At 53.0% G+C, this 16,474-nt stretch overlaps 1 protein-coding gene across 7 annotated transcripts in view; it reads left to right on the top strand.

The window, feature by feature from the left end:
- Window positions 1-16,474, top strand: part of LOC116950294 (kinase suppressor of Ras 2-like) — a 136,693-nt gene that overhangs the window by 60,874 nt on the left and 59,345 nt on the right. For all 7 annotated transcript variants that reach the window (XM_032968004.2, XM_032968005.2, XM_076072483.1 and 4 more), the window contains 3 exons: window positions 1,710-2,172; window positions 9,254-9,438; window positions 15,537-15,606. In XM_032968004.2, coding sequence (XP_032823895.1) covers window positions 1,710-2,172; window positions 9,254-9,438; window positions 15,537-15,606 — 718 coding nt within the window. The remainder of the gene's footprint in view (window positions 1-1,709; window positions 2,173-9,253; window positions 9,439-15,536; window positions 15,607-16,474) is intronic.

The raw sequence follows: 16,474 nt of genomic DNA, 5'->3' as shown, positions 1-16,474 counted from the left end.
GCCCGCTCGGGGCTTCCACTGGACGCGGGTGCCACTCCGCGGCTCATTTGCACAGCGAATGAGCCATTAACCGCAGCGGGGGATGGAATATTTGCCTGGCCGTGTCGCAGCCACGTCTCCCGTGCGAGTGCGGCAGAGACGCGGCGACATAAATGGGGGCCGCGAACGTGACAAACTAGGGGGGGAGGAGGGCGGCAGCGCAGAGGTGACACCCTTACCTCGCAGCATTAAGTACCTGGGTTTGATTCTCAACCTCGGCGCCTTTCTGTGTGGAGTTTGTATGTTCTCCCCCTGTTCTATATGGGTTTCCTCCGGGTTCTCTAGTTTCCTTCAATAACTAAAAAAAACATACTCAATATAGCTGGATTTGCGCAAAGCATCCCGATGCTGAACGTTTTCCTGCATATTACTCAATAGGGAGCACACACACAGCAGCAGCAACAACATCGCCCCCCTGCTGTGAACACTTGGCAGGACCCTGCTTAAAAAGAAAAATAGGTAAATGAACATCACAATAATAATAATAACTTATCTCCATTGATTGCCCTGAGCTAGTGCTTAAAATTCCGAATGGTGATAGGCCGAATGGGTTCCCTCACCGGGATCTGAACTTGCAACATTACGGCTGTGCCGTCGCGTACCCCCACCGCCCGCCCGGCCGAGTATAGTCAGGTACATAGAGCACGTCTAGCGTGGAGATGGAGCGATGAAATCGGCCCGTGTGACCAGTGCGGCGAATGTAAAATTTGTACACTCGGCTGAGAAATCAAATTTGATCCCACTCAGCCTCACGCTGGCCTCATCCACTTTGAAGGAACGGACCCTAAATTATTTAATCGGTCACTCTCAGTCAACGACTTGGCAGCTTGTGAATGATTAAGCAGCAGGTGAAAATTATCAGTCGTTTAGAAATCAAATCATTAATTTAGTTGACTGTCGTCCAGAGAATGTGCACATCAACTTACCTCTTAATTCACTTGTTCCTTGCATTAATTTATGTGGTGATTGAATTCGACTAATTTAGATTGCTGTTTTGAACTATAATTGGATGTATGTAAACCACTAAACTATAAACTTTTTTTTATTTTACCAGGTAAGGCCCACTGAGCTATATAGCTTTTTGTCAGAAGCGACCTGACCACAAATGTTAGCTCAATGAAGTGGCTTATCGTGTGAAATTTATAGCAGCCAAATACTCTAAACGCATGTGAGGGAAAAACCAGAGGACCCAGAGAAAATTCCATGTGACCACAGGGAGAGAAACAAGCAAACTCCAAATATACAGGCATCAGCGTGGTGGATCGAACCCACGACCCCTGTATACCAGGCGAGGTAGTTAACATCTTGCCACTGGCTGGTATTGAGAACCACTCCGTTAAAAGGAGACCGTGGTCGGCCTACTGGCAGGCTAATGCCAACATGCGAGCTGGTGCTGTATGTACCGTGTTCCACGCAGGGACAGCTGCCACTGGGCGTCCTCTCTGCTAGATCGCAGCAGGGCATTGGGAGGGTTGAGAAGCGATGAGGTGCAAGGCGATTTGAGTCGCTGAGGCTTAGTAAGCGAGTGCTCTCTGCTGCAAATCCTCCGTCCTCGTGGAAAGGCGACGTGCGCTGCTGCCCTGCCGCCTCTGACCCTGAGGTATTGAGTCCGGACGTCCTACTCACGCAGCCCGTGATCGGTTTCTGAAATCCCGGCCGCCACCCCCCAGAGTCGTGCGACGCCGTGCGGATGCTGGGCCTGGCCAAGGCTGCCGGCGACGCCGCGAAGGGCTCGCGCTCACTGCCCTCCTCCCCGGACCTGGGCCGGCGCGGCATCGGCAACGCAGGCGCCGCCGGAGCGGCCACACGGCGTGGCCCCCGGCCATCCACCGGCGGCGCGAGCAGCGGCAACGTCGGCGGCGTAAATGCCGGCACCAGCAGCACAAGCATGGTCGGCAGCATCAGCGGCAGCAACAACCCCAAGGTCCAATCGGCCGTCACGCCCCCGGCCTCCCGGAGGGCGGCGCTGCCCGCCGCCACGTCAAAGCACCAGCGGAGGCTGGGCTCCGGCTCGGGCTCGGGGCTGGGCCTGGGCGCGCTGGCGCTGTTGCCCAGCCTGCCCACCATCAGCCGCAGCAAGTCGCACGAGTCGCAGCTGCACAACCGCGTGGACGAGCCTCCGGTTACACCCAAGTGAGTGCCGGCCACAACCCCCCCACCTCCTCCCCCCCGCACTCCTCGCCCCCCACCCCTCCCCTGCCTCCCGCCGGATGTGTTAGCTGGTGTGTTGGACAGGTAGTGCATTGCGTTGTCGCTTGCTCAGTGCCACTTTAAGATATTTATTTGAACTCTGTGACCCTGGGACTCGTTGCCCGCTTGAGGTACGAGCCTCCTGCCCGAGCCTTGCCCCTAGGAGGGCACAGGAGGTGGGGGGGGAGGGGGGTTACTCCGGGTTGTTGGAGGGGAATCCTCTCGGGCAGGAATCTCAATCTCTGGTTCTCGCCACCCCACAGTGTCCAATGTACACTGCACGCAGCTGATGATTAGTGATCATGGGAATCTGCACCGCGGGGGGATCGGAAGGGACAGGAGTTGAGGAACCCTGTCCTGGGTGTCTCGCGCCGAGCCCAGCTGGGGCTGCCACCTCTCCGCGGTGGACCCGGATGGGACTGGTGGCTGGAATGCCTGACCAGTGGCCATCCGGATTATTTGCTTGGGCATTGGTTGTCCCGTGGCCTCTGCCAGGGGAATGGGTAGAGCCGTGGCCAATGGAGACGACCTCCCCCGTTGGTGGTCGTGTGAGCGCAGGGGCCGTTTCACGTTGAACGACGCCGCAGTCCAGTGCAACCACCAGGGCTCAGGCCCATTGTCTCGGTTCCGCTAAACTGGAATGGGCAACCCAGGCTGCAACCGTACCCACAACCACCTGGGACACATACTCGGTTCCTGCTGCCCACACGGTCCTCGCCTTTTACCAAATCGACCGCAGTGCACTTGAAGTCGTCAGGATTCAGATGCTCAAACTAAATACTATTCCAAACGAAACTTTTAATTTTATCAGGCAAGGCCTACTGAGCTATTAGTTATTTTTTTGAAGCGACCTGGCCCCAAATGATAGCTCAACGAAGTGGCTTATCATGTAAAAAAAATTATCAGCCAAATAATTCCGAAGCGACCTGGCCACAGATTGAAAACGAATTTCTTTAGAACTGCATTTTGTGTTTAGTTTGTTGTCCTTCCTCTGCACCTCCGATTAGCACGGTTGGTGCGAAAGAAGTAAAAAATACTTACATAAAGGCGTGTTTCTAAATGTGGATGGAAAAACCTGAGGACTAAGCAGGCGTGAGCCTGGATAATGCTTGGATGGGGCGACCGCCAATGCGTAACAGGTATTATAGGCTGCTGCGGAGCTACGTCATGAGCTACGGCAAGCACGATTGGGGTCGCTGACGTCGGCACTGGAGAGAGACAAAGGCGGCCGGGCGCACCGTACTCCTCCCGAGTGCGCCGCCGTTGGCGAGTGAGCGAGCGTTCATTAACGGCGCGTGCCCGCGGGCATCTGCCACGGGGCTAAATGGCGGCCGTTTGATCTCTGCTTTGAATCGGTAATTTAATTTAGGAGCGTCTCATTAGGCGGGGCGAGGGGCGCGGAGGTCCCATGGTGCTCCACGACCCAGCGCGCTCGTTAGCAGCGCCGTTCTGCCCCGTTACCTCCCCCCACCACCACCACTACAATGCGCTACCAACTCAGTGACTTGAGCTCATGACCAACATCACTGGCGAATATCTGGGCCTCTCCTAGGTCGACACAGCCTCAAAATAAGTAGCTGGCATAGTGTTAAAAAGTCAGCAATCGGGAAACAAAGGTGCCCTGGTGTGATGCTGGCCACCCACCCTATGCCATTCTGGCCTTCATAGATGCTTGGTAACAGCACTTGCCCGAACAGCCCGTGTGGGCTACACGGGGGATTTGGTGGCGTGTCGCGCACGCCGAGCAGTGAGCGGAAGCGGCGAGCGGTGGTATCGCCACCTCGACGTCCACGCTGTTGGTGTTGAGGGGCGGTCATTGGGTAGTGGAGCACCCTCGCCCCCCCCCTGCCCCCCCACCCTCCCCCGCCCCCTCCACCACCTCGGCCCCCTCGGCTCCCTAGGCCCCCTCGGCTCCCTCGGTCCCCTCCGCCCCATCCGCCCCCTCGGCCCCCTCTGCCATCCTGCGAGTAATTGGAGCGCGGAGCGCGACGAGCGACCTTTAAATGGGGCGGGAGGGGGAGACGTTGAATGTGATGAAAGCAGAAATAAATGTGTCGTGCTGTACAAGGCTGTTCTTAGTGCGAGGGCACGTTAATTGATGTGCATCTGCTCGGGATTTGAACAAATAGTCGCTGCTGCCATGGCTACCATTGCCGTGAACTTCACTCTTCGATTCCTCCACCCGTGCTGGGGACTGTCAGACGCGTTCCTGGCATCCACCCTGCGTGCAACCACCACCACCACCGCCGCCCTGCAGCTTGCAGCATTCTCATTCTGCTTCTTACCTCCCACTGGTCTGCTCTGGAATTCCTCTCTTCTCCCTCTGTCTCCCCAAGTTCCTTGTCATAACGTCAGGAGTCATTCATTATTAGCTCTCAAGTCTTCAAAAGTGCCGTTGGTTGCCGTCCACTTGAAATTTTCTTCTGGGCCTGACCTCAGCAACCGTGGTTGATCAAAGACGAGTCGGCCTGTCGCCACATCTTGCGCCACTAGATGTCTGCTGCTGCTTGTGTTTGATTCTGTGCTTCTATTATCAGAATCAGAAGTTACAACAACACACAAACCAAAAACAGCTTGCAGTGCAAAGTATAGGATAGGTAAACAAATCACTCAAATAAAATATATCTTATTATTATTATTTTACCAGGTAAAGCCCACTGAGCTATGAGCTTCTTTTCTTGGAGCAACTTGGCTACAAATGATAGCTCAACGAAGTGGCTTAACATGTGGAGATATATAGCAGGCACACAATCTCAATAATAATTACCTTCACTTAACAGGGAAGTTCATCCTTTGCAGGCCCCGCCCTTTTCTTCTTTAGTCCCTGCCTCCTTCCTCTGTCGGTCCCCAGCTGCCTTACCGCTTACGCGCCACCCCTTTCTGATGAGGAGATGCAAACTCAGAACTTTGCGATTGCGAGTCGATCGCTGAGTCAGAACCTCCTCCACGCGGCTGCTGGCTGTTCTTTGTGTGAGACTCGCCAGAAACAGTGTGGTGAGAGAGAAATGTCCTGGTGGGGAATATTTACCCTGCAGGATAATCTCTTGACGCTGTCTAAACAGGAGATGCACGTGAGTGGGTGTGCACGCGTGCGCGTTTGGGATATTTGTGCCGGTGTTGAGGTGGCAGGGTCATGTCGGGGTCACGCCCTGCATTGCAATATCATCGACCCGACTGCTGCCCCGGTACACGACCCCTGTTGGTGTTTGGGCGTCTGAACCTACATAATAATCATAGAAATGATATTCTTTGGGTCTTTCGGTAAAGTCATGTAGATACCGAAAGACCCAAATAATTTAAATTGCTGCAGTAACGTAAGCTTTAAGTCAAGACATATCAATTACGTAGTAGATTTGGTATTTGCTATCGCGAAGAAAGGTGGCGCTGTGATTCATTAAGTCTGCTGTGGTTTCGCATTAGGGGAGCGACGATTCTGTGCCTGTAATCCCGGTTGAGTAATTTACAGGGAATATTTCAGCATTGGAATATTTTTCAATGGGAGGAAACCTGAGAACCCGGGAGGAAACCCGTGCAGAATAGAGGCACCCAAGTTGGGAATCGAACCCGGGTGCTGCCACCTCCTAGCCGCACGATTACATTCATGCGCAACTTGTGACATTGACTACAGATTTTGCGGTGACTAAACCTCGCAACACACAAAAGAATTCCACTTCGAAAAATACAACGCGCAGGACACGCACGCAACGTGACAGACAATTGACCGCCACCGTTTTTGGAAAACTCAGCAATTTCCGTAGAGCACTCGAAGGCAGAAGCGAGGTACTTGTGATGGGCCAGAGGAGAGAGACACTCAGCGTTTGTTTTGTTTGGTCCCAAACTCGAGTGGAAGCATCCACGAGCAGCATTCTTGATTGCGACCTTTCCCGTGAGACGCTCCCCACCGGGCAGTCACTCGCTGCCCGACGGAGAGCGCTGGGTGTGCTCGGAGTGTGCATTATTAGTGGTTAATTATCAGTTTTCCGCAGGGCACGGAGTTACGCGCGAGTGGCTGGGCACTTTGGTCAGCGGATGGGTCTGTGTACGTTAGTGTGTGCGGGTTGGTCCATGTTGTTAGGTGTGGGTGGGTTTGTGCGCGTGGGTGTGTGAGGGTGGGTGGTTCTAGGTGCCTGTGGGTGTGAGTGGTTCGGTGTGGATGTGTGGGTGTGTACATGTCGGTGTGTGGGTGGGTGTGTGGGAGTGGTAGGGTAGTGGTTAGTGTGCTGCGCTACGAACCTGGCGACCCGAGTTCGATTCCCGCTCATGGCCATCATCGGTGACGATTATCTGAACCAGTCCTGAGCCTCCCCTAGGTCGACTCAGCCTCACATGAGTACCTGGGGTGTGGGTGTGTAGGTGTCGGTGTGTAGGTGTCGGTGTGTGGGTGTGTAGGTGTGGGTGTGGGTGGTTCAGTGTGGGGTAGTTTACGTTTGTTGTAATTCAACGTGAGTTGGTGACTACAGGTGCGATGCTCAGAGCCACTCCTGATTTGCAGCAGTGATGATCTATGTCGCAGCCTCATTAAATGAAGAAGACGTTGTGGAGGCACCTCCTCGTCTGCCACCTCCTCCCCCCCACCACTCCTCCACCTCTTCCGCTAGATGCTCGGCCAGAGTGCCGGATCGCCGGTGAGCTTAGGCTCTCGGAAACTTTTACCTTGTCAAATGCACAAATCTCAGATCAGATCTCAGAAGTTAAGCAGAATTTAGGCCTGGATAATAAATTGGACGGGCTACCGCCACAGCCGGTTGCTATATGCTGCTGGTGCCGCTGCTTCAGGGCTCCGTTGCGGGCAGAAGAGCGCAGTGCAGCACGATCCACTCTGCCACGTCCAGGCTCCCCCGCCTTCAGCGTCCCGGACTGACCGGTGTGTCGAAGTATGGCCAAACGGCCCCTATGGCCCGCACGGAGTGAGAAGACCATCACCCAGCAGTGGATTGACAAAAAGAGATGCGCTCGGACAACCGTGTCACTCATTGAGCCGGGTTCTGTATCCATGATGGCAGAGTGGCGAGACTGGCAGAGTGGTAGCCGGGAGGTGCAGTGGGGACGACGGCCTTCCAACAAGGGCCTGGGTTTTATTCCTGACCCTGAGTCGAGTTGTTGGGTTTCCTCCAGGTTCTCTGGATTACTCCTAAAGCGAAAAAACATTTACAACGTAACTGGCATTGGCCATACATCTCAATAACTTGCAAATTACTCGATTGAGATTTATATGACCTTGCTTCACCACGGTAGTCAGTGTGAGTTGGTAAAAACAAGGATCGTCGTAGTGCAGTAGAGCAATGGATTTTGCTATACTTCCTTCTGATAAACAGTCAAGAACTGTTCATAATGAGAATCTTTACTTATCCTGGAGAAATCCGATGAGCTCTGAAGCTCTTTTTCACTGTTGTCCAGTAACTGTTAACTAATCGATGGATGTGTTTAATCATGCATTTGAATTGACTCCGGGTGCTGTAGTTAATTATCGACAGCGTGGATGGAATGTTGGGACGGCTCCAGCTCGTGGTCTCGTAGGCGGCTCCAACTCCGCGTGAAGGACCAGATGAGTGAGGCGCAGTCAGACAGTGAAGAGCGCTGACTCAGAGCGGCCCTCTTGGGGAAAAACCGTACCCTCTCCTTCGCGCCGTCTTTGCAAGTCCTCCTCTGTCGGCCTCTCACTCCCTGCCTCTCCACCCGACGAGGGCCCTGTTGAGCTCTCCTCTGCGAGTTGTGTTTTGTCCCACCGTGACGCACCGGCCGCTCGCCACCGTGGCGCCCCCTCGTAGCCTTAATAGAGATGTTACCTACCTCGCCTGGTATACAGGAGATCGTGGGTTCGATCCTAACCATGACGCCTGTTGTATATTTGGAGTTTGCGACTCTCACTGTGGTCACGTGGATTTTGCTCAGGTCCTCCGGTTTTTCTCTCCACATTTCGAATCAACATCATGCGTTTATTTGCCTGCTGCTATACATTTCCACGTGACAAGCCACTTCGTTGAGCTATCATTTGTGGCCAGGTCGCTTCTCAAAAAGAGCTATATATATAGCTCAGTTGCCCTTACACCTGGTAAAATAAAAAATAGTTTGGTTTTATAGTTTTAGTTGAGTGTTCAGACGTTCGTCTCGAGGCCACCGAGTGAGCCAGCGGACAGCTTCAGGAGGAGCCCAGTGAACATCTGGAGCGCTGCCACCAGCGAGCGATGGAAGCGGGCAGTGACGTTACCGTGCAGCCTTTTTTAGGTTATAGACCCTGCGTGGAGATTCAGAAACGCACGGAGAGACCCTTGGGTGCTCCATAAGAATTGTACTCACGCAGCAGCCTACGTCACAGTAAGTGGATGTTAGGGATCCCTGTGACGTCATTCACAGGCGTAGGCCCTCGTGTGTCCCGGCGGCAGGGTCCAAAGTTGCCAAGTGCATAAAATAACAACCGCAGTTTATACTCAAATAGGTTGACACAACCACGTCACCCCCTACTGTGATGCTACAGCAGACCATGTCACACACATCAGGGATAGCCTAAGCCATAAGAATGAGAGCCATGAGAGTGTGAGCCATGAAGAGTAATAACCATGAGAATGAGAGCTGTGAGCCATGAGAATGAGAGCCATGAGAGTGTGAGCCATGAAGAGTAATAACCATGAGAATGAGAGCTGGGAGCCATGAGAATGAGAGCCATGAATGAACCCCGAGCCATAAGAATGAGAGCCATGAGAATACAGTTCCAAATGTTCTACATTATCACTACATATTCTTGGTGCTTTCGGTAAAGTCACGTAGAAGGGAAACAATAAAATAATAAAAATATAAAACAATAATGATTGTTTTATATTTTTTTATTATTATTTTATAGTTTTTCTTCTACGTGACTTTACCGAAAGAACCAAGAATATGAATCCCTGCAGTCACGAAAGCTTTAAATCAAAATTATCACTACGCTTCGTATTCTTATCTCGTAAGCTGCTCGCGTCCGTCTCACCCGTGCCGTTCCCTCCATCTGTGCCGACCCCCCCCCCACTTTACCCCCTTGCTCAATTAGGTCACCCAAGAAGCGCCCTCCGCTACTGAACCTGCTGCTGGGGGGCAGTGCCGTGAGCTGCGAGAGCCTCCCCCAGCAGCAGCAGCAGCGGTCACCCCTCTCTGGGGGTCACCGGGCATCCGACCCAGCCCTCGCCACAGCCTCACCACCCGGCGCTCACATTCACCCCTCCCCCTCCTCCGCGGGTCAGAGTGCACCCCACTCGCTTATGCAGTCACTCACTCATTCACTCGCTCGCTCACACTCTTTGTTCACTCACTGATCCACCCACCACCCACTTGGCACCATCATTCAATTGTTGGCTGTCTACCCACTCACACACCCACCCACTGACTGCCTCACCTACACACCCACAACAACAACCGCCATTTGCCACTAAGTGGCGGTGACGTCACCACGATGCTTGTGCCAGGCCATGTGCACTCACACACCTACACACGCACTCACACACCTACCCACTCACTGCCTCACCTACCCACACACCCACTCGCACACCTAGACACCCACTCACTCGCACACCTAGACACCCACTCACTCGCACACCTAGACACCCACTCACTCACACACCTAGACACCCACTCACTCGCACACCTACACACCCACCCACTCGCACACCTACACACACACTCACACACCTACCCACACACTCACACACCTACCCACTCACTGCCTCACCTACCCACACACTCGCACACTTACACACCCACTTGCACACCTACACACGCACTCACACACCAATCTACTCACTGCCTCACCCTACCCACTCACTCGCACACCTAGACACCCACTTACACACCTACACACCCACTCGCACACCTAGACACCCACTTACACACCTACACACCCACTCGCACACCTACACACCCACTTACACACCTACACACCCACTCACACACTTACCCACTCACTTCCACACCTACCCACCCACTGCCTCGGCTACCCACCCACTCACACACCTACCCACCCACTTACACACCTATGTACTCACTGTCTCACCCACCCATGCACTCACACACCTACCCACCCAGTTAGTCATCACCACTTCCTTACATGCTTTCCCAATCAATAGTTCACTCACTCACTTACCCACTCACCAACCAACCCACTCACCCACCCACATGGCCGCCCCTCACTGATTTACAGGAGGGGGGTGCTGGGTTAATTGTTAATTGACATTTCAGCTCTGCCAGGGCACCGCCGGCACTCATCGCCATCTCCACATAGATTGAAGGGGCCTCGCTTGGGCGGCTTTTGATAAACAAGCCGTGGAGGGGAGCAATGCGATTAAATTAAATCCACACCGCATCGAGGGAAGCGATAATGAACACGAATAGGTCACAGCCGGGGTTGTGATTGACTTGGCAAACTCGGGCTTGTAGAAACGCTGCGACGTTTGGCCCATTATTTCCAGCTTCAACAATGTTTTGTTTTAATCCCCTATTGTCCCAAAGTTAACTCCCGGTGTTTGATTGGCGGTGCTCACAGAAGACATTTGGAAATTGAGGCCGGGATAGGGTAAGCAACTTGGAGGTTTGAAATGGACCGAGGCTGGCGCGGGTTGTGGTCGCAGTCATCTGTCGGCCCCACGAGGGCCCCTGGGTTCTGGCCGCGCATCAAGCGTTCTTCCCTTACGCTCTCCTCACGCATTATTGGCAGCGGCGTTTGAAAGCTTGAGGGAGGAAACGGTCGCCCCGTGGCCTTGGCGCCGCCTGGCTGCTCGCCCTGCTGCTGCCCTCTTACGCCCTGTTATGCATGCATGTGTCTTTGTATTGTGCGTGTGTCTACTGTGTGTGTCTAGTGTGTGCCTGTCTCTGTGTATGTCTAGTGTGTGTCTGTGTGTGTGTGTAGCGTGGGTCCGGCAAAAACAACCCCTTACCTCCTCGTTGGTGCCGGACAGCAACGCTGTGGTGAGCAGTGCCGGCACTGCTCAATTTAGAGTGGCCATTCCCCTCATGGTGTTTGTAGCCACCACAGCGGCCAAATGGGGGCTCTGGACGGTTGCGAGGGGCTGGTAACCCCTCCATCTTCAATTGTTTACCACTAAACCACGCGAAAAATATGCAACAAAGCTTGTGCCGGAGGTCCCAGAGGGACACGTTCCCTGACGTCTCCTGGCTCCAGAAACAGCAAAAAACCACTGTGGGTGGCCACGTGGAACGCTCACTGCAGAGGAAAGGCTACCACTCCTCTGTCGGGAGCTACACCGGTACCGCCTGAATCTCTGTGATATTCAGGAAGTCCGGTGAACTGGCTCTGGCTCTTGCCACCATGAGGAGTGGATAGTCCTCGACTCAGAGCAGGAGACTGCCAAACAATAGGGAGTGGCTCTTCTTCTGAACAAAATAATGAAGGGGGCGTGGGAGCATGACGGTGAGGTGTGGGAAGCTGTAATCTCCAGGCTACTTTGGGCTCACCTTTCCATCAACCAGAGGCGAGGAAAGGTGGTCATGGTTACTTATGCTCTCACCGAAGACGAACATCCGATGAGTCAGATGCCTTCTATGACCTCCTGTCACAGGTGCTAGCTAAAGTGGCCCCTCGGGATAGAGTCATCCTGTTGGGTGACTTTAATGCTCGAGTTGGTCATGATGCTGGCATCTGGTCTAGAGTAATTGGAAGGCATGGGCCAGATCAGCTCAATAACAACGGTAGGAGGCTGCTAGATTTTTGTGCAGCCCATGGGCTTGTAATTACCAACACGCTGTTCCGGCATCGACGCATCCACACAACATCATGGATGCATGCCGGGTCCAAGCACGAACATCTGCTGGACTGCATAGTGATGGAACAACAGATGCGAGCCCATGTCCTTGACACCAGGACCGACCGTGGAGCTGATCTGCCCACTGACCTTCGACTTGTCATCTGTAAGATGCGCCTGCCATTCTTCCACTCCAGTTGTGGGTGTACACCCAGGACCCCATTCAAACCCATAGTGGCCTGGTCTCAGCTAGCTGATGAAAGTTGCAAGCGAGAATTTCATCATCGCTTGCAGCTGGGGTTGGCATCATCCCCCACTCCACCTGGTGTCTAGGGGAAATGGGCGAGGTTTAGGACTGTGCCTCATGCAGCTGCAATGGCTGCGTTGGGTACATGGTCCAGATCTCCCCAGAGACTCCCTGGCTGACAGAGGAGGTGTTCAGGCTGACTGAAAAAAACAACACGCCCACTCCTATCGTCTACAGCATCCCACGTCAGAGAATGAGGAGGCTTACCGCAGCCTTCGCTCGGAGGTTCGGAGAGCCATGAGGCGCTGCAAGGATGGGTGGTGGTCGCGGGTTGCTGATGAGATGGAATCTGCCTCTGGCCCGCGATCACAAATTGCTCTTTAATTCCATCAAAAAAGTAACTTACAGCGCCACACCTATTGCCATAATTAGGCGAAAGAATGGTGATCCAATCTCCAACCCCCAGGAACAGGTTTGCAGATTTGCTGAGCATTTCTGTGAGGTCCTGGGGGAGGAGAAATCCCTCAGCGTGGAAAATATAATGGGGCAAAGTGGGGATGACCTTGCTGAGGCTGCGGTGCCTAAAATATTGGAGGAAGAAGTCACCCCCTGTGAGTGGCTGGCTGAGGTACCATCCGTTGAGGAAGTACTGAAGACGATCCAAAGTCTGAGACCAGGAAGGGCACCGGGCAGAGATGATCTCCCAAGCCAAATGCTGAGGGAGGGTGGCGTTTGTGCACAGACTGCCCTACATGACTTCATAACAACAGTCTGGACCACTCTACGGGTTCCGCAGGATTGGAAGGATGCCCTGGTGGTCCCCCTCTTTAAGAAGGGGGACCGCACAGACTGTAACAACTACAGGGGCATCTCACTCCTCAGTGTGCCGGGAAAGGTCCTGGTAAGGATTATTCAACATCGCCTTGCCAGGCACGCTGAGGAAAGACTTTTGGAGCCCCAATGCGGTTTCAGGAAAGGGCGGTCGTGCACAGATGCCATATTTTCTGTCTGTCTGCTACAGCAGAGATGTAGGGAATTCTAACAAGACTTACATCTCTGGTTTATTGACCTGGTCAAGGCCTATAATACCATCAGTAGGCCTGGGCTCTGGGTTTTTCTTCGTGCTTTCGGAGTCCCTGACCCTCTGCTCATGCTCATTAAGGACCTTCATGATGGCCCGGGTAAAACTACGTGGCCGGGAGTCAGAGCCATTCCCTGTACACCTTGGGGTGCGACAGGGATGTCCTCTGGCTCCAACATTATTTAACATCAATTTCAACCACTTAGCTCGTGAAGTCTTCGATTGCTGGTACAGCTACAATAGAAGGCTGATCGATGCCCGGGTGCGGTCAAGGGATGACTCCCTATTGGTCAACCATGTTACGTATGCTGATGATCTGGTAATTGCTGCTCACTCAGAGGAAGCGCTGCTGTTGAACCTGGAGCGTGTCACTAAGAGGTGGGGCCTTACCTTCAGCCCCATCAAAACTAAGCATCTGCCTCGGTATTTTGTACCATCGGACACTTCACCCCCACAACTCCCAATTGGTGATGGGGCATTTTTGGAGAGAGTGGAGCGCTTCCCATACCTGGGCAGTGTGCTCATGAGTGGCTCCGGTTTACAGCATAGGTCTCACTCTGAATCAATGGAGCGGCATTATCTTTTCATCGGTTGCGTAACGCTGCATGGAAGATACCTGGTCTGTCACTCCACACGCAGCTTCAGGTCTTCTCGGCCACAGTCATGCCCTCCCTTCTCTACACTTGCGAAACGTGGACCCCCCTAATGGAACAGCTTCGCCGGTTAGAAACATTTAGGCTGGCCTGCCTACGATCCATCCTGGTTTTAACCAGGTTGGATTGTCTGAGGAGCTCACAAATTCTTGAAAGATCTGGACAAAGTCCCATCGGTGAGCTCCTCCGGCAGGCAAGGCTGCGTTGGCTGGGTCATGTAGCCCGCATGCCCAGCCACCGCATGCCGAAACAGCTTTTGTTCGGTCGGATCGAGGGTGCTCAACGGGCGCTACACTGGCTAGAGAAGAGATGGAGTGATGTGGTACAGGAGGACGTGGAGCTGAGTGGACTTGCCGATGACTGGTACCAGCGGTGTCAAGATCGGCCTCTGTGGAGGAGGCTCGTGAAGGATGCTACTGGGCAGTTGGAGGCAGTCGCCCTCCAACAACAACGGAGGGCGGAGGAGCAACGCTCAGAACAACGAGCGGAGCGCCGGGTGGCTAAAGCACAGCAGGTTGGCACAGTACGGGGCACAAGTGGTGCATCAGCCAGTCATCTCAGTCAGTCGACCCGTGGCACCTGGGTCTGCCCCGTGACCTCCTGCCAGCGGGCGTTCGACACTTCACGTGGCCTCAGGGTGCACATAGCCTGGCACAAGCGTCGTGGTGACGTCACCGCCACTTAGTGGCGAATGGCGGTTGTTGTTGTTGTTGTGTGAAACGTGAAACATGGACCCCTCTAATGGAACATCTGCACCCGTTAGAAACATCCATCTTGGGTTTAACCAGACTGGATTGTGTGAGGAGCTCATAAATCCTTGAAAGCTCTGGAAGCATTCCCATCAGTGAGCTCCTGCAGCAGGCAAGGCTGTATTGGCTGGATAATGTAGCCTACATGCCCAGCCACTGCATGCTCAACAGCTTTTATTCGGCTGGATAGAAGGGGATAAACGGGCGTGTCACGGAGCTGAGTGGACTTGTGAATGACTGGTAACAGTGGTGTCCAGATCGGCCTTGATGGAGGAGGCTCGTGAGGGACACTACTGGGCAGTTGGAGGCAGTCGCCCTCCAACAACAACTGAGGGCAGAGAAGAGATGCTAACAACAACGAGCAGAGGGCCGGGCCGCTAAAACACAGCAAGTTTTCACTTTAGGGGGCACAAGTTGTGTATCTACCAGTCATCTCAGTCAGTCAACTCATGGCACCTCGGTTTGCCCCGTGATCTCCTGCCAGTGGGCGTTCTACACTTCACGTGGCCTTAAAGTGCACATAGCCTGGCACAAGCGCCGTGGTGACTTCGCCACCACTTAATGGCCAATGGTGGTTGTTGTTTTTGTGTAGCATGTCTCTGTGTAGTGTGTACCATGTGTGTGTCTTTGTGTAGTGTGTGTTTTGCTATGTCGTGTGCGGTGTTTAAACATCGGCACTGGAGAGACAAAAGCAACCGGGCGTGGTGCTTGCCACCCATCCCCTCGTTGCCGTGTGGGCGTTCATAGGTGCTCCTCGCTAATAGCACTTGCCCCAACAGTCTGTTAAAGGCTACACGGGGGACCTTTGTCTTGTTACGTGCGTGTGTTGCCCCCCTCACCTCTGTACAACAGACTCACTGGGCGTGCCGCGCTGGTCCCCACAGAACCATCGCCGTGACCTCGTCAACTCCATCAAGCACAGGTGGCTGCACCTCTCTTTCAATCACTCACTCATTCACTCATTCATTCGCATAGTCATTAATTCAATCACTTATTCAGTTGCTTTTCATTCATTCTTGTGTTCATTCACGTAATCGCCAATTATTATGCAAATCACTAATTAATTTACTTAATCCCTCCATCCTTCATGTATTCAGTCTCATTATTTTTCTCATTTCCTCACTCATTCAGTTCACTCAATCATTCTGTCATTCATGTAATCACTGATTCATAATTTATCATTCAGTTAACTTCTTTATTACCTCACTCATTCACATATTGATGATAATTACACAGCAAGCCACTCAATTGTAATTGCCAAGTTTACCGATGCATTATCTAATTCATGTTATTAACTTGCACGATAATGTATTATTATATTATTTACCTAGGAATCATACTCTTTGGTTTTTTCGGTAAAGTCACGTAGGTATAAAATAAATTAAATCACGACGTTTCGGGTGCAACACAAGCGTCCGTCATCAGGTGGGACAACCACAGCAAGAAACAATTGCTAGGAATCCTCACCTGAGTTCCAAGACTCTTATTCAGGAGGATCCTGCCAAGTGTTTGGAGTAGTGGGCAATGGGAAGAAACCGGAGACCCCCTGGGAATTGCAGGCAGAACAGGGGGAGAGAATACAACCTCCATACACTCACTCTCACACTCTAGAGGACAGGGAGAGGGATGTACGAAAAACAGGCACTTCTTGCTGTGAGGCATGAGATTTACCACTACGGTGCCACTGCCATCCTGCCAGTTTGATTTGAGCTCGCTCGCTCACGTATCCATCAGCTCTACCTCAACTCCTTCATCGTCACTGCTTTTGCGACTCCCTGCCAGGGCCTCTG

This window comes from Petromyzon marinus, chromosome 38, assembly GCF_048934315.1.
Source record: "Petromyzon marinus isolate PM22_M1 ecotype Great Lakes invasive population chromosome 38, UKy_Petmar_22M1.pri1.0, whole genome shotgun sequence".
NCBI classification, from domain to species: domain Eukaryota; kingdom Metazoa; phylum Chordata; class Hyperoartia; order Petromyzontiformes; family Petromyzontidae; genus Petromyzon; species Petromyzon marinus.
This window is presented reverse-complemented; position numbering and strand designations above follow the sequence as displayed.